The 22,223-nt window shown below is 32.7% G+C and overlaps 3 protein-coding genes across 4 annotated transcripts; 2 read left to right on the forward strand and 1 right to left on the reverse strand.

The window, feature by feature from the left end:
* Positions 1-605: 605 nt before the first annotated feature.
* On the forward strand, positions 606-5,787 carry LOC122635618 (sodium- and chloride-dependent GABA transporter 1-like). 2 transcript variants are annotated; one of them, XM_043826003.1, is made up of 9 exons: positions 606-1,173; positions 2,268-2,547; positions 2,627-2,927; positions 3,011-3,194; positions 3,280-3,547; positions 3,619-3,993; positions 4,070-4,372; positions 4,446-4,613; positions 4,705-5,787. In XM_043826003.1, the coding sequence occupies exons 2-9, from the start codon at positions 2,392-2,394 to the stop codon at positions 4,792-4,794; spliced, it is 1,845 nt and encodes a 614-aa protein (XP_043681938.1). In that variant the 5' UTR covers positions 606-1,173; positions 2,268-2,391; the 3' UTR covers positions 4,795-5,787. The 2 variants fall into 2 exon arrangements, with proteins under 2 accessions (XP_043681938.1, XP_043681939.1); XM_043826004.1 differs by lacking the exon at positions 606-1,173 and adding an exon at positions 1,245-1,903.
* Positions 5,788-8,075: 2,288 nt separating this feature from the next.
* LOC122635539 (alkyldihydroxyacetonephosphate synthase) lies at positions 8,076-12,658 on the forward strand. Its single transcript, XM_043825860.1, has 6 exons — positions 8,076-8,352; positions 9,188-9,277; positions 10,389-10,669; positions 10,739-11,027; positions 11,200-11,509; positions 11,586-12,658. Exons 1-6 carry the CDS (start codon positions 8,276-8,278, stop codon positions 12,357-12,359), a joined length of 1,821 nt encoding a protein of 606 aa, XP_043681795.1. The 5' UTR covers positions 8,076-8,275; the 3' UTR covers positions 12,360-12,658.
* Positions 12,607-20,657, reverse strand: LOC122635537 (TATA-binding protein-associated factor 172). The gene is made up of 15 exons (XM_043825857.1): positions 20,468-20,657; positions 19,914-19,959; positions 19,565-19,812; positions 19,109-19,476; positions 18,670-19,006; positions 17,967-18,589; positions 17,084-17,862; positions 16,441-17,008; positions 16,067-16,361; positions 15,669-15,970; positions 15,273-15,586; positions 14,433-15,183; positions 14,081-14,356; positions 13,370-14,002; positions 12,607-13,285 (listed from the first exon to the last, which is right to left on the reverse strand). The coding sequence occupies exons 2-15, from the start codon at positions 19,922-19,924 to the stop codon at positions 13,082-13,084; spliced, it is 5,709 nt and encodes a 1,902-aa protein (XP_043681792.1). The 5' UTR covers positions 19,925-19,959; positions 20,468-20,657; the 3' UTR covers positions 12,607-13,081.
* Between the last annotated feature and the right edge of the window lie 1,566 nt (positions 20,658-22,223).

Consider the following 22,223-nt stretch of genomic DNA (forward strand, 5'->3'; position numbering starts at 1 on the left):
AACTTGATGATGATATACTGGGTGCGAACTTGCTGACTCCCTCTCTTTTTTGTCTTTTTCCTTCTGTTTCTCTCTTCTGTTTCCACTCTTCTTCTTCGACTTTTTTTTGCAATGATCATTCAAGATATCCAATAAAAAGACTTCATTATAGTAGTCAATTTTATATTTTTTTTTTAGGAATGTGTTACTTTGGAATCGATTTAATTCGATGTTCAAGTATCTCGAAAAATTAAGATTGATAAATTGATATTTTAAAAAGATCTATGTTATTAAGAGATAGTGATAATTCTGTTCTCGATCTTTTCCTATAATGATCAACATATTTAATTACAATGATTAGAAAAATATGACTACCTAAAATCAATTAAAAGAATAGGAATTATACTTAAAAAAATCAGAATCTGTAAAACATGAATTTTAATCGAAGATCATCCTGTTTTCATAACAATTAAGGTATCCAATCAGAGTGATTAAAAAGAATGTATTCACCTAAAAAATAATTTAGCAGATATGGATCTCTAATCAATTATTATTTTGCAATCTCGACAGAATTCGACAATAATATTTACAAAGTAAAAGTACAGTTGACAAAAATCTATGAAAGAATCGATACAAGGGTCAATATAAGAGTAAGATGGATCGCAATTACAAGGAAGGTAGGCTGACATAAGTCAGAGATAATGGCCTTATGGAAGTGGAAATATATACATAGAGATGTAAGGGTGTGGGAGAAGGGATGAGAGAGAAGAGCGGGAAGAGGGGAAAAAGGAAAAGGGGGATCTCTCCCGGTTTTCTATCTCGCTGATTTCAGTCGGTGAGCCGACATGCACGAAAGCTCCCCAGCATCATCCACGTAGTCATCATCCACAGATAGAAGAAGAAGAGTCTTTCCAGTTCCTCTCTGACCGAAGGACGCTGAACAGTTTCATTCTTTCGGGAGTTCTACATCGAATTAAAATTAAAGAATAACATTGTGTGAGAAACCATGGACCGATCTACCGATCTGCGTTAACGATCCAAGCTTGAACTTTCGAAGAAAAAAAACAAGAAAATAAAATCACTCAGTGTTTGATTCACTTGTGTTCGACTCTCTCAAAGTGAAGTGCAGACTAAGTGAAGTCTATCTTAGGATCATCGAAACGGATTCTACTATTAGAAAGCTCAATAAATTAGGTATGTGTGTGTATATTAGAAAATTTCTATGACGATTTTATCTATTGTATCAAACAGGAAGTATGAACGACGATGGACATTGACTTTCAAGTTATCAAGAGAGTTCATTGACAGATCTGCTTAGGTGATAAAGATCTAGGTATGAATATAAGATTTATGTTGGATGATGAGAAGGGTTGGGGGAGGGTGTAAGGTAAGCCAGATGACAGGGTCGACAGTCAACGCATAGCGATGCAACATCAGACACGCGGAACAGCACATCCTCAGCTAATTAGAATATAGCTGTTTTTTATGAGCGTGGAAGAGGAAGAGGGAGCCAATGGATGAATACGGTGGAAGAGAGGGGAGGGTCACCCATGATCGTGATATTTATTACACGGACCCCCTGCCGGACATTAGTATTTAACTCTGCTTCTATACTAGCAAATGTTGGTGGAGGCCTTCACCCTTCTTTGTTCAGGTGGTTGGAACCTGCCACCATTTCTAGAAATCTTCCTTATTCTTTCTTAGAGAAAAAGAAAGAATTTCTTTGTGAATTATCTTCATACAAACAATAGAAAAATGTGTCTTCTCATCCGTTCACGTCGTTTCTCACATTTGTTCGATCTTTTTAATGAATTTTACATTCTTTAAGATTACTAATCGACCCGGTAAACTTCCGGTTAATCGTAGATCTCCCTCATCGAGTGAGATAGTCCAATGTCTTACTAAATGGGCGATAGTGATTGAGGTACAATGCCAAGCGTAGTGTAATTATCTAATAGAAGATAAGAAGGTCTACTAGGTCTACTTCAGCTTCGAATCCATGGTTAAACATTTGACCATGAAAGTTGTCAAATTTTGTCTCTTTCTTTTTCTTTATTTCTCTTTTTTCTTTTCGGATTCATTCACCATGGACTGACCCAGTTTCTCGTGACACTTGGAACAATGAATAGCATTTAACTATGCCGTTCTGAAGTGCATTGAGATAATTGTTTCTTTGCATCGTCTTTGACCGAAATAGTTTCCTTTTCCGTAGATTTTCATTTTAATGACAGGATTCAGGAAAACCTTTCGTAAGATCGTCAAATCATCGAATGATTTTGATTGCACAGGTACGGTGTTATGTACGAAGATCAGCATCCTACGTAAGAACGCTTTCTCAGGGGTCAGGTCAAGTGGTTGGTGAAGATCCAAGATAATTGAACAGTATAATTCATTAGTTGTCCATTTGCAAAAATGACGGAAACATCTAGAGAAGCTGATGTGCCTGACTCAGAGAATCCTGATAATGCGAGTACGTCTTTGAATTTAGCATGTACTCCAGCTAACAATGGCAAACCACTTCCGGATCGTGGAACGTGGAGTACCAAATTGGACTTCATTCTTAGCGTGGTAAATACAAGAAAAATATAATGGAACAAAAATTGATTAATTAATATATATATCATAAAAAATTATTTTCGTTTTCAAGGTTGGACTGGCCATTGGACTCGGCAATGTATGGCGTTTTCCTTACCTCTGTTATAAAAACGGAGGTGGTGCTTTCTTGATCCCGTATTTCTTAACATTGGTACTAGCTGGTATACCAATGTTCTTCATGGAATTAGCTCTTGGTCAAATGTTAACAGTCGGCGGTTTGGGTGTTTTTAAAATTGCTCCACTTTTTAAAGGTATCGGTTACGCCGCTGCTGTGATGTCCTGTTGGATGAACGTTTATTACATAGTTATCCTTGCATGGGCGATATTTTATTTCTTTATGTCCATGCACAGTGGTTAGTATAACATTATAATTCTTTCTCATATTAAAATTATTTAAGAAATAATATATCCCGAATTCTGTTCACCTTTTTCTCAGAATTACCTTGGGGTAGTTGTAATAATTACTGGAATACAAAATATTGCGTAAATCCTTACGATAGAAGTTCGTTACTTTGTTGGAATCAAGTGACAAGGAATCACAGTGTAATCAAAATGTGTTCCGTTAATCAATTGAACGTCACCGTTAATGAACTTACAGATCCTGTAAAAGAATTTTGGGAGTGAGTAAGATAATGCTCACCTAAAAATGAAAAAAAGAAGGAAAGAAACACGAAGAAAATTAATGTTCTTTTCCTATGTTCATAGACGTCGAGCATTACAAATTAGTGAGGGAGTAGAATACGTAGGTACTATACGTTGGGAATTAGCTGGTACTCTATTATTGGTATGGATTTTATGTTACTTTTGTATCTGGAAAGGTGTGAAATGGACTGGCAAGGTAGTTTACTTCACTTCACTTTTCCCTTACGTTCTACTTACGATTTTATTAATTCGTGGGATTACTTTGCCTGGTGCAATGGAGGGTATAAAATTTTACATCAGTCCAAATTTGTCGAAATTAAAAGAATCTGAGGTAAGTTAAAATAAAAAATGTAAAATGTTATTAAATTTTTCTTCTGATTATTAAAAAAAAAAAATCGACAGGTATGGATAGACGCAGTCACACAAATTTTCTTTTCCTATGGACTCGGCCTTGGAACATTGGTTGCTCTTGGTAGTTACAACAAATTTACCAACAACGTTTACAAGGATGCCCTCATCGTTTGCTCGGTAAATTCATCGACCAGCATGTTTGCTGGCTTTGTCATCTTCTCGGTTGTTGGCTTCATGGCTCACGAACAACAGAAACCTGTGGCCGAAGTTGCTGCTTCAGGACCAGGATTAGCTTTCCTTGCCTACCCTTCTGCAGTCCTTCAGTTACCAGGTGCACCGCTCTGGTCGTGCCTTTTTTTCTTTATGTTACTTTTGATTGGCCTGGATTCACAGTTTTGTACTATGGAAGGGTTCATCACTGCAATGGTATACTCATGTTTGAAAATTTTTTTGTTTATGTATTACTCACTTAAAATAGACATTTATTATTTTTACAAAATAGGTGGACGAATGGCCTCAGTTGTTACGTCGACGTAAAGAAGTATTTATTGCGATAGTTTGTGCTTTATCTTATCTCATCGGACTCTCATGCATTTCTCAAGGTGGAATGTACGTCTTTCAAATTCTGGACTCTTATGCTGTATCTGGATTCTGCCTACTCTTTCTGATCTTCTTCGAATGTATTTCGATCAGTTGGGCTTTCGGGGTGAACAGATTTTACGATGCTCTTCGGGATATGATCGGTTATTATCCCCTAATGTGGTGGAAATTTTGTTGGACTATAACAACTCCGATGATATGTGTCGTGAGTACTATAAATGTTATCAAAGAAAATCTTGCTGATGCTGCACGTAGTAGTTTGATTAATATTTATATAGGGAGTTTTTGTCTTCAACTTGGTACAATGGACGCCGGTAAAGTACTTGGATTATGAGTACCCGTGGTGGTCACATGTATTGGGCTGGTTCACAGCATTATCATCTATGCTTTGTATACCAGGATACATGTTATATGCATGGATGAAAACACCAGGTGATAACAGTACGGTGAGTCAAAATTATCAAAATGTAAATGTACAAATAGGAATAATAGAATTATACACTTGTTATTTTTTTTTTTTTTTTTTTTTTTTTACAGAAATATAAATTGTTAATTCGAATAGAAGATGATGTTGCAGCTTTACGAACAAAAATGGGCCAACCATCGGTCGAATTAACACCACTTTAAAATGTCTAGTCCCTGTTTTTATCAATTACCTAAAACACAGGGATCTATTTTGACCTTATGAGACATGAGGAGAAAGAACGCAACACTGCCGTTCTCATTGCTTCCAAAAAGTTTCAACGCTCTGTGCGTATGACAATTAAATCGGCTTATTAATTAGCCATTGTTGTAGGTATTACGTCGATCTATCGCGAACAAGGCGATATAAATAACAACAAATGATATTAATAGCGCTATTCGTTATTATTACTTCGGACATATCGAAAAGGACGAGAATTCTCAATGCTTCTACTATTAATCGTTGGCGTTAAAACTCTTGTAAAAAGTTGTGTAAAGAAAGAGAAGAAGAGTGTGTTATATCTAATGTAAGCGTAAGCTAACAAAAAAAAATACATACACGTGTCTTTATGTGCAATGTACTCATAATACATTATTAGTCTGAGTTGCACTTGTATGCTCTTTAGGTTGAAAGTATTGGTAGGTTTAGAAAGATCAATATACGTATATATACGTGTATATATACGTATGTGTATATATATATGTATATGTATATGTATATGTATATGTATATGTATGTGTGTATATCTATATATATATATATATTTACGTATATTTACACATACGTATAGAGTTATATTACATAAACGTAGGTATATAGGATATATAGATGTGTATGTATAAAAAAAATAATATATGTTAAAAGTTAGATTTAGTATGCTTATAAGATTGCATAAAGAATTATTAAGAAGAAAAACCAAAAAACAAAGCAAAAAAATCAACAAATAATTTATTCGTTATCGTTTATCACACTAGTTATTCCATTTGAGTTTTAACACCAATCGTGAAAGAGTAAATGAAATGACAAAAAAGAGATTAAAATTGGCACTTTATTGTTAAATGTAATAAAAAAAAATAGTGCATATACATACGTACGTGCATCCGTAATGTGTTCATATAGTGAATATAAAATGATGATCATTTGTGGATCGACGTGTAGACGATCTCCTCTTCGAATATTTCTTTTTTCCTCTTTTTTTTTTTTCGAAAAAAACACAAAATATAAGACGAATAGAAAAAACGTTCGCTTAATTTGATAAACATATGATGCAACTGTTACTAAACTCGATTTCAATTTTAATATATTGTATGTACGACAAAAATATCTTAATCGATTATTTATTATTTTCATTAAATTGATAATTTGATCTATTTCTATTTAGTAATGAATATCATGACGCACTTAAGTCTTCTCAGTTCAAATTTCGCGCCGAAATAGACTAAGCTATTCGGCTTATTGCATCCGAAATATTATTTATTGCAGTAATACTACTTTATAATTACTATTATCATTATTATTATTATTACTATTATTATTATTATTATTATTATTATTATTATTATTATTATTATTATTATTATTAATCCCTTCATTTATTATTAATATTTATTATTAACAACGATTTTTTTTTTCAAAGAGAAGATGTGCAACTTTTCTATATGTCTTTTCATATTTATTACGATATCGAGACGTATTTTTACGTCGGTTGTTCGCTTTTATTTTTTATTTCAATCATTAAGTTTCATTTTGCATAAGAACATGTTAATTTCCAAGAGACACATTAAGATATACAAGCATAACAATATCGATTTACATTAATACATCTAGTATATTCTGCTATTAATTAATCAATACAATTGGATTTAAAAATAGTATGGTTTTATTCATATGAATTGTATTACAATGACACGCCAAATAAAGATAAATTTTTGTGATTATGTAAATAATCGGTAGGACAATAATAATAATTATTCGCTTTTTAATTTTTTCAAAAATACTATTAAAGTAGAAGTAACGATTCATTAATGGTAAAACAAAAAAAGATCTTTCACAACAAAGCTATGAAGTATTTGATTTATTAATAGTTCGATTTATTTAATATTTAATGAATATAAAATGAGAGAATATTACCATATATTGAATAAAATCTAAAAAAGTTATACTGATGCTATGGTCAGCAGAAGAAGCGCTGCCAAGAGCATACGATTTCTGCTGAATCCATTTTTTCAAACTATATCTTTGGTGCTCGTTAAGTTTTATGTCGTAATCAGACATTGCATAACCTGTATCTCTTGAGTAAGCATATAATCTATCGAGCAAATCAAAATCCTTCTAAAAAACTCAACAATATATTGTTCCTATTGTTATTTTAAAAACAGCATTAATAATATATCTAATGCCATTTTTCATATTGGATGAAAACATTGATTTAAATCAAACTTAAATTAAACTAAATTAAAAAAAAAACGAAACTTTTTTTATTTATTTATCTTTATATTCTGTATTCTATCATTTTCAGTATACATTCTATAATATAATTTTTTTTTTTTTTCTTAAATTTTATTCTGTTTTTCAATCTTTCCATCTAATATATGAATTACATCTATTCTTCTTTCTTCACAATCTAATATTCTTTTATATTGATTATATAATGCTTTCGATCTGGTAAGTTATTCAAAGAAGGATGTTGCTTTGATAGGATATTGAGGACAAGATTGTAAGATATAAATGTAAGATGCTTCTTAACATTTACATTTGTAATAATATTTTTATTTATTAAGATATAAGTATAACATAGAGAGTATCAGTTATTACTATATAAATCAAATATATAGATTAAAGTTAAATTATACAAAGTTATTTAACCAATTAGAAATATATGTTAGCTTTCATAGATTCTTACACATCTTACTGAACTAAAATTTTTTATTATTTTCAATTTTGCAAAGTATATAATCGCTAGGCAAAGATGTTGAAAAAGCATAAAACGATTGGTAGACTTCAAAATTTTTACAAATTTGCAGCTGATATTGCTTACTAAGCTATTTGTTCTGCTAAACGTAGTTAAACAATTTTTCTTCGTATATTTTTTTTATCGTTGAATCTAATTTTTATCTTTGAAAATATGAAAGTATTTGAAAATCGTAATTATAAATTGGGTCAAACAAAACTACATTTTAATATTTTAATTTATTTAAATATCTCCAAGAAGAAAAAATGAGATAAAATATCAGGATTACAAGGATGCATTGTTTCAACCAATCAGAAAAATTGTGAACGCTAAGTTTCTCGAGTTTCTATTCGTCGATATATATGTGATACATTTAGTTAACGTTCGATGGCGCTCGATTCTATTTCGTTACTACTCGGGTTAGTTCGGTTTTATTCGACGTCGTTCGGCTCAGATGGTGATTCGAGGGTAGGCGGATCGTCGTGATAATCGGTGTTTGGGCGGGGGCTCTATTGATTTAAATCTGTTGTGCCGGTGCGCGTGTCAGTAATAAAGGTGGTTGCCGTTTATTAGAGAAGACGACACGAAACGACACGAAGCAACCCGAAGTTGTTTGTGAAGTATATCGTGGAGTGAAGCAGTATCTTTTTTCGTCTCGTGTTTTCTTTCGTCACATCCTGAGACGTTCATTGAACATGTCGAACAAAATAAATACAATTATTTCGACGAAGATATCAGAAAATAAATCGGAATCTACCGTTCCAAGGAACAGGTAAACTATATGTATATATATATTTATGTCATATATACAGTATTTCACTTTTCCTTTCATTCTCTATTTTTATCATTTTTATCATACTACAAAGAAGCCATGGTGTAATGAGAAAAAATCGTCAAACAGCCACGCCTCAAGCTTAATTCGTGGAAATGAGAATATTCAAATGTTCTCATAGCACTAACTAATAATAACTATTTATCTATCATTGGAATTTTATATCATTGTTTAATCCGTAACGATAAGATTTCATTTATAACCATGTCCCTTTCTTTTATATCTGACATATCTTTCCGGCAACCGATCGAAGGTACAAAATTCCTTAAGCCGAATTTTTGTCTTTATAGTTTGTAATAATCTGTATATATGTATATATATGTACATACATACACACACGTACATATGTTAACATAGATTGATTCATTTCGTAATTATAATTGTCATCGAATCGAAAAGGTTAGGTTTTTGATCTTGATATTTAAAGAATTTCAGAAGCAATTTACTAAAGGAATTCAAACATATTTATTTGTATTAATTGTTTTCAAATTATTTTTCCCTCGTTTTATTTTAGATCAGTGACGTTCGATCGATTTCGGTTATTGTCGTTGACGACGAAAGTTATGTACATATGTAAACACGATGGAGGGCGCTCAAGAAAACATTGACGCGACTAATTGGATAAACATTTTTTTCAATTGACTATATTCTTAAGCTACGAACTTTCAATTTTATTAATATATATATATATGTATATATATATATATATGTATATATATATATATATATTCAATAAGAGAATAATATTTATAATTTTTCTTTTATCATTTTTTAGGCAAGATGTTTTGAAATGGAATGGTTGGGGTTACAAAGATTCACAATTTCGCATTAATGACAACAATATTATCGAATTCAGCGGTGGCAGGTACTATTTGTAATATCTTTTAAAAATAATTTATGCAAAGATGAATAATATTTCATAGAGTTAAAAAAAAATGAGTACATGTCATCCATTCATGACTTGCAAATAAGTATATTTATTACTTCTGACATCGTATAAAAGAGAGATTAGGTAATTATTTTTAAATGTTATGAGTTGGATATATTAAAAAAATCAATGCAAAAAATAAAGAATGTAGTTATAGTATTATATAAGTATAAAAAAATATTGAATATTTAAACGTTTATTGTACAGGTGTCATCTTATATAATAAAATACAAATTTTAACCAAACATTATTTTTTCATATAACAATATTTATCAACTAGACTTCTATTTAACACAAAAATTTATTCTAAACATATTTTTTTCTCTTTGTTCATATTTGCATTGCATTCAAAATACATTAGCATAAATTAGAATCTTATGATTCTAAACAAATATTGAAACTTCTTATATGACATACTTATTCAAGTATGAAGTTTTCTATGCATTTTTACCATATATAAATAAATTTCTTTTACTTAACATTCTATATTTTTAAAGTAGAAGGTATTACATCATGTATTTTCTTTATTTTTATTTTTTTAGTTCTGAAGTATAAGAGTATTTATGTTAATGGTAGTAATAATGATACAAATTTATGCTTTTTTTTTCTGACCTTCCAATGTGAAAAAAAGGAAAAATAATAGCAGGAAGTAGTAAAAAAAAATGATAATTGATAGTTCTAACTGATAACTCATTTGTATAGGCAGCAACTTAACAAAAAAAAATAAATAAAAATAAAAGAAAAAATAAATTGCCTTTTTTGTTCTCAATGGAAGTCACTTTAAGCTTTTTATATTCCAGCTGATAGCAGAAGTAGCAGTTTTTAAGTAATCAGATTAGAGTATCGTTGAACAAAAAGGCGTTCTCAAGTTAAACATCTGTTTGTGGTAAGCAAAGAGCTTCTAATTCCAATCTTAAAAAATGTTGCTGCCTTTACAAATAGTTTAATAGACCTTTATGATGAATTCTTATTTTGATGTATCAAGTATTAGGAATATAATGTATCATTTTTTGTAAATCGTATTTATTATCTATTTTATTTCCTTTAGATATCCTATTGGTAATCACAAGCTACCATATTTCACTCACTGGGTTAAAGATGTGTTCGATATAGACTTCAATTCGAAAATTACATCACAAGATATACCAACAAATTTCCCAGAATCAAATATTTCAACAGAATTATTGGATTCTATTAATAGACTCAATATCGATCATTCATTGAAAGGAATAGATAGATTGGTCAGAGCACATGGTCATACTTTAAGAGAAATCTTCGTCCTTAGACATGGAATGTTTAAAAGAATACCAGATATCATTCTTTGGCCAAGTAAGCCTCTGAGTACTATTCTTGTGTAATATATAATTACTTCTCTCTATGTAATTTCACTCTTCTTAGAATGTCACGAGGATGTTGTCAAGATTGTGAAAATTTGTGCGGAATATCAAGCTGTTTGCATTCCTTTTGGTGGTGGAACTAGCGTTAGCGGTGCTGCTTGGTGTCCAATGAAAGAACGTCGGACAATAATTTCATTAGATACCACACAAATGAATCAAATATTATGGATTGACAAAGAAAATTTAATAGCTTGTGCACAAGCTGGTATTATCGGGCAAGATTTAGAACGGATATTACGTCAACATGGTTTAACTTCGGGTCACGAACCGGATTCTTACGAATTTTCTAGGTGAAAAAAAAAAAAATATATATATATATATATATATATATGTATATATGTTATTTCCTATACCTTATACCAATTAGAAATTCAAACAAGATTATTCGACTATTTCAACTTATTTAATTTGGTAGTCAAATTTTAGATGCTTTATATGTATATTGCTTGAATTGCATCACAGTTTAGGCGGATGGGTAGCAACTAGAGCCAGTGGTATGAAAAAAAATACTTATGGAAATATCGAAGATCTAGTCCTACGTGTTCGAATGGTCACTGGCCGAACCGAAGATGTTGAAATAACTTTAGAACGAGGATCGTTAGTACCTCGTTCATCTTGCGGACCAAACTTCGATCATATAATACTTGGTAGCGAAGGTACTTTGGGCTGTATTACCGAAGTTATTTTTAAAGTTCGACCTTTACCAAGGATGACCAAATATGGAAGTATAGTTTTCCCTGACTTTCAAAGTGGACTCTTGGCAATGAGAATGGTATAGATTTTTTTTCTTATATAACGCATCTGGTCTTCATTAAAATATCAAATAAATTTTGTTGCGAAAATTTTAGATAGCTAAAGAACGTTGTCAACCATCGAGCATACGATTGATGGACAACAATCAATTTCAACTTGGTCAAATGTTACGTCCGGAATCGAGTTGGAGTAGTTCGATATTGGAGAGTCTGAAACATACTTATATCACAAGGATAAAATGTTTTAAGTGGGATAGAATTTGCGTAGCTACGCTTCTTTTTGAAGGGAACACTTCAGAGGAAGTTACAGCTCAAGAAAAAAAGATATATAATATTGCTAAATTATATAATGGTATACCTGCTGGAGAAACGAACGGCGAACGTGGCTACACTTTGACTTTCGTTATTGCATACATACGTGATCTTGGCTTGGAGTATGGTGTTGTGTCAGAATCCTTTGAGACGTCAGTTGCTTGGAATCGTACTTATTCCTTATGCTGTAATGTCAAATCTCGAGTAGCCAAAGAATGTCATGCTCGACATATAAAATACTTTATGATATCTTCTCGCATAACTCAAACGTATGATGCGGGCTGTTGTGTCTATTTTTATATGGCATTAAATTATATCGGTCTGGAAGATCCTGTAGGAGTTTACGAAGAAATCGAGGAAGCAGCTAGAGAAGAAATATTAGCTAATGGAGGCTCTTTATCTCATCATCATGGCGTTGGTAAATTAAGAGCTTCATTTTATCCAGAAGCTGTTGGAGAAGCAGGTGTTTCTCTATACCGTGCAGCCAAAGCTCATCTAGATCCGCATGATATATTTGCCTCGAGAAATCTAGATCCGGATTATAAAAGTAAACTATAAGGTTGATACACGATTTCAATCAGATAATCGTATGGAATTTAAGAGAATTGTCGTAAGCACACGAAATAGTATATCGATCATGACAATGCCCATCATTTACCAGGACATATTTCGTGATATAATAAAAATATATGACGCCCGTGATGCGACAGAGAGAAAAAAAACAATTGAAGATAGAGAATTGTAGGCGTTGTTTCTCTCTAACGATAGAAAGTAATAAGGTTGTATAAAGAATTAGCAATCATAATTGTTGTATAATTGTACGGACTTAGTGTACAATATATAAATAATAATAATTACGATACGCCTACTGGTGTTACATGGTAGTACAAATACGAAATTATATATATATATAATTGTATTGAGATTTTTATAAATTAATATAAATAAACTAAAAATTCACTTATCTTGTTACATAATAATCAATATCATTTTATAACTTGCGTCACTACGTCCGTATCATTTTATTTAAAAAAAGGACAACTTTTTTATTTATTATTTTACTCAAGTTGATCCATTTTCTAGATCGATTATTAATTAATCATTCGATCATTTGACATGGCCCATACGGTGATGATTTCTCTCTCTCTCTTTCTCTCTCTCTCTCATAATTGATCTTTTACATTTTATACACAATTTCTAATTGTACTTGTAAATACATGATATATTCAACGATATCGTGAAACGATTCATTGGAGATATATATGACATGCTGTTGTTACTTATTGGCTATCAGCCTTTAAAGTCGATAAAAATGTATCGAGATCATATTCGTCATCGTACTGCTGTTGTTCCCAAAGTTCGGGTAATATCTCAAGTACTGAACGATTAACACCTTGTACGCACGGAACTTTAGGTATTCCAGTATTTTCTTGATTCTCAGATTTCTTCCCTTTACCATTGTCCAAAGAGAATAAATCTAGTAACTGTAAAATACGATTTAATATTGTAGATTTAAAAAAATACAAAGAAAAAAACGTTAAACAAAGAAGAAATCGACAAATTTATACCTGATCAGTAGCCATAGTTTCTAGAGAAGCATTTTCTGTAGAAATCACAGTATTGGCGGTAAGTAATTTAAACTTTTGTAACCCCATAATCTTTTCTTCTACCGTAGACCTAGTAATGAGACGATAGACGTTGACAACTTTTTTCTGACCAATACGATGAGCTCGATCCATAGCTTGAAGATCTTTCATAGGATTCCAATCATGTTCGACGAAGATCACAGTATCAGCACCAGTTAAATTTAATCCTAAACCACCAACTTGAGTCGTTAATAACAAGACGTCTATCGAAGGATCAGCATTAAAACGTGCAACAACGGAATGTCTTTGAGTAGCTGGTACACTTCCATCAAGACGTAAATATGTGACAGTCGGTAGATGAGTTCGAAGTAGATCTTTCTCTACGATATCAAGCATTGCTTTTAATTGACAAAATATAAGAACACGGTGTTGGCTCACTAATTGTTGCTGAGTGTGTTGATTATCACTAGTAGTACTGGCTGATGATGAATTTCTACTCTGTTGTTGAGATTGTCCAATACCACAGTCTAGTAATAATTGTTTTAAAGCTGGTAACTTTGCTCCATGCTCAATATCAGCTAATGTAGTTTGCTGTTGTTTCAGTGTATTGCATACCTGATAACGAAGATTACAATGAGAGTAATCAAAATGAATAATAATGTAGGTCTTGTTCATTAACATATCGTTACTCACTGTTTGGTACAGAGGATGTTTTGGACTTAACACTAGCTTAGGATGATTACAGACATTACGCAAGTAACGTAACGCTTCAAAGACATGACCACCATGAGGATCACTTGCAGACGCAGATGAAACATTAGTGATAAAGGCAGCAGAATGTCGTGTCCGGAAATCTTCATAAAGATTACGTTGTAGTGGCGAAAGATCGCAATAGTAATCTTGCGTGATTTTAGGTGGTAAATCTTGAAGAACATCTTCTTTGTTTCGTCTTAGTAAAAATGGTAATACCTAATAATATATCGACATTTATATCAAATATATATTATGAGCTTCGTATACAGGACGTTTTATCGAGCCGAATTACCTGTCTATGAAGAGCTTCCATTGCTAAAGCACCAGCTTCCTGTTCTTTTGGGCCAGCTTTCGGTTCTCTGCAAGCTAAAATAGGACGAGAGTACTTCGCTGCAAATTGTTTCTCGCTACCAAGAAAACCTGGCATTAAAAAGTCAAAGAGAGACCATAATTCTAGTACATCGTTTTGAACTGGCGTTCCAGATAATATCAGCCTGTGATTAGCGCGCAAACGTTTAGCTGCTTGGGCACTTTTTGTCTTTCCATTCTTTATCACGTGACCTTCATCAAGCACGCAATAATTCCATTGAAGTGCTTCAAAAAATTCAATATCCTTTCGTACAATATCGTAGCTTCCTACAACCAATCTGTGTTGCGAGACACGTGGTCTTAACTTTTCACGTTCTGGAGGTGTACCAGCATATTGAATAACTGAAAGATCCTGACTTCGGAAAAATTTTTCTGCTTCATACACCCAGTGACCTGTCAATGTAGGTGGACATACTACCAAACTAGGTGGTGCCTGTGTATTACGATGATGATCCAAAGCCAATATACAAAGAGTTTGTAAAGTCTTGCCAAGACCCATGTCGTCACATAGAACACCATGTAAGTGATAACGATTTAAAAAATCCAACCAGTTTAATCCTTGACGTTGATAACTACGTAATTCTGCTTCCACAGGAATTAGTAATTCCGTATCTGGTATACTCCGAGGATTTAACAGTTGTTCGAGGAATCTTCGTTCTTGAGCCTTCTCTTCTCTATAACATGACATATAGATATATAAGTTTTTTCTATAACAAAAGACATTTAAGTATTTATTTTTGTAATAACATAATTAATATCTTACATTAAGTCAGGTGGATCTGCAATTGCACCAGGATCAAGTGGCAACAATTGTACTAATGTTGCAAATGTCGCACTGCAAACCAATCTTACGGCTTGATTTTGATCACTCATTCTACCAAGCAGAGGTACCATAAAAAGTACAGAATATGGAATGACATTGACGCCTAAAGTTTCTATTATACAGGCCAACGCTTCAGCAGCACCCTGTCTCATCAAATCTACTTCATTTGGAGCAGTAGGAATTTTAGATTGACCTCTTTCTCTGCCACTAGCTTCTAATAGTGGTATGACGCTACGTATAACATATTGCATCGTCTGAAATAAAATAATGTCTCTAATGTTTATTAATTACATTCGTACGCATTGAACTCGTGTATAAAAGAATAACAATTTATACCTTCTCTGCATCCACACTAGCTAATACAGCTATACATCGTGATGCCATGTGCCTAACAGCTTTATAAGGGTGTGCTAATAAATCGCATAAACGAGATAAACACTCGAGAGCTGGTGGCAGCAAAGAAGAATGTATACTTGGAGCCATAATTTCAAGTACTTGTAATCCAGAAATAAGTTGATTAGCTTCTTCCAGAGAATTCTTGGAAAGAACATCTTCTGATCCTTGTCGTAATATACTCGGCAGAATCAAATCCCAAAGATGAGGTAAACGCGAAGGTAATTGAGCACCAAATAATTTTGCTAGATTTTGAAATCAAGTCAAAGATTCAGTTGTTAAATAGACAGCTCGATAGAATCAGAAAGAAGGGAATATTGATCAATTAAAAATATATCTACCTAAAGCTGTAAGAGCTAACGTAGCTCCACGACGTCGTGTTCTAGCAGCTTTCGCTTCAGGCTCTTCGCAAGCAAGTAATTCTTCTAATGGAATTTCAGTTATAGGAGGCCTACCTGGACCTCTTCCTCCACCAATTCCACTTCCTGCTCCACGGTTATAAGCTATTCTTTCGGCATGTTTTTGCCTATTGTTTAACGTAAGAATACCGTCAAAAGTATCACTATCTTTCGCATTTGTCACTCTTGGTGTAAACTCGGTGTCCGAGCACAAAAATGTGCACAAATTAGTTGATATCTATAATAGGTAAACGAAATTTAGAAATTCTTGATTAATCAAAACATTAATTTCAAGTAAGAAAAATACGTGAATATACCTTTGTATTTGGCGAAGGATTTCTATCGACACAAAGATCAACAAGATGAGCTAAATGTTTAGCAGCCAATTTCTGCAATTCTTCATTCTCTTCGCGTTTGATAGCTTCCATTAACGGTTTAACGATCGGATTTAACGGCTGCGGAGCTTCCGGTAGACAATGTAACATAGTAGCAGCACCTGCTAAAGCGGCCATCGACATAATATTCAATGATTGCTGTTGTGCCGCTATTGTGGCGGCACCAACTTCTAAAGCTCGCCTTCTTTCTTCTAAACTTTCCACCAATTTGGGTTTCAATTTAATTCCAATTCCATTTCCACCAACGCCTGAGGTTGCATTTGATCCTCCTGCACTACTGATGGCACAAAGTTCTAAAATAGGTTTTCCTGCGAGTATTGCGATCTGATCGAAGGTCATTACGCCAGAAGAATCCACCTCAACGGGTACATTCAATTTGTAATGTTTCAAAGTTGCAACGTAATCACGACTTTCGTGTAACAAACGTGTGAACGACGTAGCAATTTCATCGTAATATATACATTCGGTTAAACATTGCAATAGTCGATCCCTTTAAAAAATAATATCGTGGTCGTTATTATTAAGTTCAGTTACGACGAAAACTTATGAAATTTTATTTTCATACTTAAGTATGTCGGGTATTATAGGAGGATTAGATTCTTCAACGACGGCCCAATGAGACATAGTAAGACCTGCAACTGTCCGCTGTAACGCTGATCGTGAATTAAGATGTGCCAATAATACTTTAGCGTAACATACAGCTGGACTAGGAATGTCTGGCGTATAAATGACGCCTGGTGCTGGTTGAACTATATAGTGAGATAAAAGTCCAAGCATCCGTGCTGCTTTGCAACGTGCTTGTACTACGTTTGCGTGTCTGAGATTTTGCGATACAGTTTCAATTCCACCAATATATACTTTTAGTTCTGTAGAAGATTTTACACTGCCGCTAACACTATTGCTTCCACCGTTGCTACTACAATCTGACTGTCCATCACAGTTACCTATTTGATGGTTACTTTTTGTCCCCTTGCCAGGAGAAGCCACAGTCACTAATAAATTTGGATTAAATGGCACATGCTCTGGTTGCATAGTCAGGCAAAGCCATGTGCTAACTAAGGGACAAGCTGCGTGCAGTAGAAGTTCAAGATCACTCTGTATGACTAGATTTTCCCAGACGCATACGGCTACGTCTTGGATCGCGGTAACGTGTTCGATTAAGACACGTTGAAAGACATGGCGTAAAGCTTCTTGTAACACAATTCCACCGCCTACACCCCATCTTTCTTTTTTATCTTCGCTCAGATTACCGTCATCTCCAGTCAATGTTTGTAACGTTTGTAAGGTAGCTTTACGTACGCTTGAACTTGAATGGCTTAGAAAAGGCCATAATCTTGGTAATACCTATAAAAATATATATAAGTTAATACGACATTATTGATAAATTCGACGAGAGTATTGCTGATAATAAGGCTATTCTATGAAACTATCCCAATGACGAGTACTACCTGTGATAATGGTTGAGGTGTAATGGAAGCACGTGCAGCAGGTAATGAAAGTATAGCAGCTAACAGACCCATAAAACTGTTGCATGCAGCCGCCAGCTCGTCCTGTTCACGCAAAAGTTGCCAAAGTCGCGTCACTATTGCTTCCAATTCTGGAGGCTTTAGTAATCTTGGTAAAGCAGATGCTACTGGTATGAGAGCACTTGCTGCAGCGGCACCTACGTCGTCTACCGGATCGGAAAGACCTTGCATGATAGCAGGAAATACTTTTACTAATACTTCATCTAATAGATCGTCACGTACAGCCAGTAAATATTTTAATGCTAACAGAGCACCATGTCTAGCTTCCCATTCATCGTATCCTAAAAGTTTCAATACGATAGAAAGTATTCCCATAATGCCGTTATTAGTAACTTTGTCGTCTTTATCTTTCGGTATTAACAACAAGAGAGAACCAAGTGCTTGTGCACAAGTTTCCCTAACAGGAGCAACAACTTGATCCGATACGAAGTCACCAAAACGATCAAGACCTAGTACACATAAAAGCCTTAAGGCTGCATCGATCACCCATTGATAATGGCTTTCTTTCATTTCTTCTATAGTTTGATCACGAAATTTTCCTGCACCTATATTAATATAAAGATGCATAATACATATTATACTTTAAGACTTTTTTTTTCCTCGAAAATATTTGTGTAATAATTACCTTTTCCGTGAAGACGTACAAGTTCTCGCAAAGCAGTTGCTGCACCATGACGTACTTCCCACTTTTGACTAAATAAATCTTGACAAAGATTTTCTGCAAATGATTCTAAGGGCCAATCGATTACAGAATCTGGCCAAGAACCAGTTCCATCTGGCACACCATTTACAATCTCGTTTGATACATTGCCAACAGATCCTGTATTTGATGAGATCACTTCCTCTAATTTAAATTTTTTATTTAACATATCTCCACTATTATTTACTACTGTATCTGGTGTCGTTACGCTATCCGGAGGATCATCAGTCTCTCGTGATCGTTTAGATACTGTCTGTCGTGCCTATAAATAAAAAAAATGTTTTTTAATATTTCTTTATTTACTTTTTTATAACACAAAGAAGAATAATATAACATAAAATTCGTATAATAAGAATAAGAATACCTTGCGTCTGGCTCTATTCATTTCTCTTCTGCTAAGTCCACCTGGTTGTTTTAATGTTTCTTCAATAGGTATTTTAGGAGATGTCACTTCAGAAACTGGAGGACATACCGCAGGTAGGAGATCATCAGGAGTAAACAGTTCTGATGTATCGATGCCCATTAATCTTGGATGTAAACCTAATTTGTCAGCAATTATTTTCTTTTCTTGATTTGGTAGATTACCTTGTTCACCTTCCGGTACAATTAAATCATACTCGCTGCCTTCTGATCCAGTTAAATGAGAACTACGAGCTAAGATTTTTTCCATGTCAAAATTTTCTAAAGTCAGTTTATTACTGACTGTACGTGCTTTCTCTGTGTTTGATTCATCTGTAAATAGTACATAGCAAAAATGATATAAAACGATCTGAACAGAAATAGATTCTAATGCAGATAAAAATAGCAGTAAAAAAAATACCCTGGCATAATTTGCTTTCTACTGGCTCTGGATTCCAAGGAGGAACCTGAGTAAGTATAGCTTGCACTGCATGAGCCGCTGAAATCCTTGTGTCCCATTGTGGAGATTTCAAAAGAGTAGAAACTCGAGCTAACAAATGATGAAGATCATGAGGATGTAATCTTTGTGCTTCTCCAAGTTGCTGGGCTGCTGCTCTTTTAGTCACTGCATTTGTGCCAGTTTCTAATAATATAAATAATCTGTCCAACCTAAGATAATATAAAAATTAAAATTTAACAGAGAATTTAAATCATTATTCCTATCAATATAAAATATTTAAACAGGAAATCAATTTTAAATGTCATATTACCTTGATGTCATGATTATATATTACAAATAAAAACCAACTGAGATACCTGAAATAATAAGAAATGCTTTTAGATCTTTAATTTTTTATAAGATTCACTCCATTAAAATATTTTATTTGAGTAACTATTATATTCTTCATTTTTTCTTTGAGTATACACAATTCACAAAATATATAACAAAGTTATGTATTTTATTCAAACAGTTATTACATGATTAAAACAAGATAGCTATATTTATTTCATGGAAAACAATAGAGAATAAATGACGTATGAGAAACTGCAACATTGACATGTTGAAGTAAACATTCAATAAAAGAATTAATTTTAATGCTGGGGTGGAGACAATATACACATACACACAAACACACACACCACACACACACTGAAAATACAAGAAGACGCTTTTTAAAAACTTCATTGATAGTGAAATATCATGTGAAATCATAAATGTAACATTTTCTATACATAATTAATATTCCAAAGTATTATGAAATGTCTTGAAAAAGGCGCAATATGGACACGTAAATATGTAAATAGGAAAGGAGTATAAGTATACCTATTTTAAAATACAATAATCTTCTGCTGTAGATTTCAAGCGACCCTCATCGCTGTTTCCCATTTATCCAATTCCTCGAAAATTACATCACATTGCTCATTTAAAGAGAATTTACGGAAAGAGAGTCCATTTGCCAAATTTTTGAGAGAGAAACGCATGTTACAGGCATCAAATTTATACTGACAGCCATATTGCTGGTGAACCTGAGTTTTGTCCCTTGATTTTGCTCCTATTGGCGGATATACGATGAATCGTATGATAATCTACCAATCAACGTTTTAATTTCAACATAGTTGCGTCGAAGTACAACCAGGTACGTATTAACTTAATAAAACTTTCTATTTTTCGAATTTCAATGAATTTTAATCAGTTGCTATAAATAATAAAATATCATTGATTTTTTCCAAGTCCAGATCTAGAAAATATTTCTAAGCAAATGATACATATATGTATATGTATAAAAAGGAAAGATTGCATAATATTCTATAATTAAAGTATATTTCAAATACTATACTCTGAATAGTCTGATTATAAATGAGTAGATAACTATAAATTCCTTGTAGTGAAGGTTCCCTATCTTCATATAGCTCAGTTTCAATTTTTACCAATCATCTTATCCTTCCATATTTGTGTTATATAGTAAAGTTTTATTAAGTATTAATAATTTTTATATGAGGTACTGATAGGAGCAGATTTAACTACAGCAAGATAGAAACATATATATTAAGTGGATTACTTGCACAGATATGCTTAAAATTATTTGCAAACACTTGCTTAAAATGAGTTGAAATGAACAAATCTTATTTTTGAAAAAGTGCATATGCAGTCACTTTACCTTATTATGCATCATTTTGGAATACATAAAGAAATTTAAGATACTATTAAGAAAATGGATATAATTGGAAATAATCTATGCAACTATTCTTGTAGTATAAAGAAAGTCAATACCTGTAGCTATTTAAATAATGCTAACAATTAGAAATTACTTGTACAATTATGCTAGGAAATATAAAAATAGTCTGAAATATTATCAAAAGAATAGGAACATTTAGAGATCAATAGACGATAATTTCATATACGCAAGGAATGCTGAAACATTATTAAAAGGATCGCAACAATTAGAAATAATCTATATAAACATAAAACAGAAACATTTATATGAATAATATTTTATAAGAATTAATTTACATGTAAGATTGATTTTACAGTACCTTACAATATTTTATAATAATATATATTTGTATTGTATTATTACTTCTGTTATATACATATTTTGTTATATTAAGTTATATTAAAGTTGTTCTAAATTATATTATATTAAATTTATTCTTATAAAATAAAACAAATATTTCTATAATTATCGAATATAATGTATCTATCTAAGTATTACGTAACCAGTAAATCTATATGCATATATATATATATACACTTATAGGTACCAATAATCGGTTGTCATATCGTCGCAAAAATGCGCGATTTGTAATAGGAACACATAATAATAGAGGAGTTCACTGTACAAAGAGCGGGAAAATATAATTCAAGCTGCAGCGCTAGATGGCGCCAGGGAAACTAAAAACGATAATATTTATTATAATTCTTTACTTGTTTCTCCACTAGATGGCGCCAGGGATATTAAAAGTTTTGTTCTATAATAATTTAGTACCAATCTCTTTTCTGGATGGCGCTAGAGGTATTAACAATTCAGTATTTAATAGTTTAATATGCTTATGCTAGTTGATGCCCGGAGTATTAAAAA

The sequence above is a fragment of the Vespula pensylvanica genome, chromosome 18 (genome assembly GCF_014466175.1).
Source record: "Vespula pensylvanica isolate Volc-1 chromosome 18, ASM1446617v1, whole genome shotgun sequence".
Classification (NCBI taxonomy): Eukaryota; Metazoa; Arthropoda; class Insecta; order Hymenoptera; family Vespidae; genus Vespula; species Vespula pensylvanica.

Bases quoted from the DNA above. Each gene is read 5' to 3' on its own strand.
- LOC122635618 (XM_043826003.1), top strand. From the start codon at position 2,392: ATGACGGAAACATCTAGAGAAGCTGATGTGCCTGACTCAGAGAATCCT. The intron at 3,195-3,279 runs GTGAGTAAGATA...CTATGTTCATAG, and splicing joins CCTGTAAAAGAATTTTGGGA to ACGTCGAGCATTACAAATTA. The intron at 4,373-4,445 runs GTGAGTACTATA...ATATTTATATAG, and splicing joins CAACTCCGATGATATGTGTC to GGAGTTTTTGTCTTCAACTT.
- LOC122635537 (XM_043825857.1), bottom strand. The intron at 16,362-16,440 runs GTATATTCACGT...TACCTATTATAG, and splicing joins ATCCTTCGCCAAATACAAAG to ATATCAACTAATTTGTGCAC. The intron at 15,184-15,272 runs GTAAGATATTAA...GTCATGTTATAG, and splicing joins GCAGATCCACCTGACTTAAT to AGAAGAGAAGGCTCAAGAAC.
- LOC122635539 (XM_043825860.1), top strand. From the start codon at position 8,276: ATGTCGAACAAAATAAATACAATTATTTCGACGAAGATATCAGAAAAT. The intron at 9,278-10,388 runs GTACTATTTGTA...TATTTCCTTTAG, and splicing joins ATCGAATTCAGCGGTGGCAG to ATATCCTATTGGTAATCACA. The intron at 11,028-11,199 runs GTGAAAAAAAAA...ATTGCATCACAG, and splicing joins GATTCTTACGAATTTTCTAG to TTTAGGCGGATGGGTAGCAA.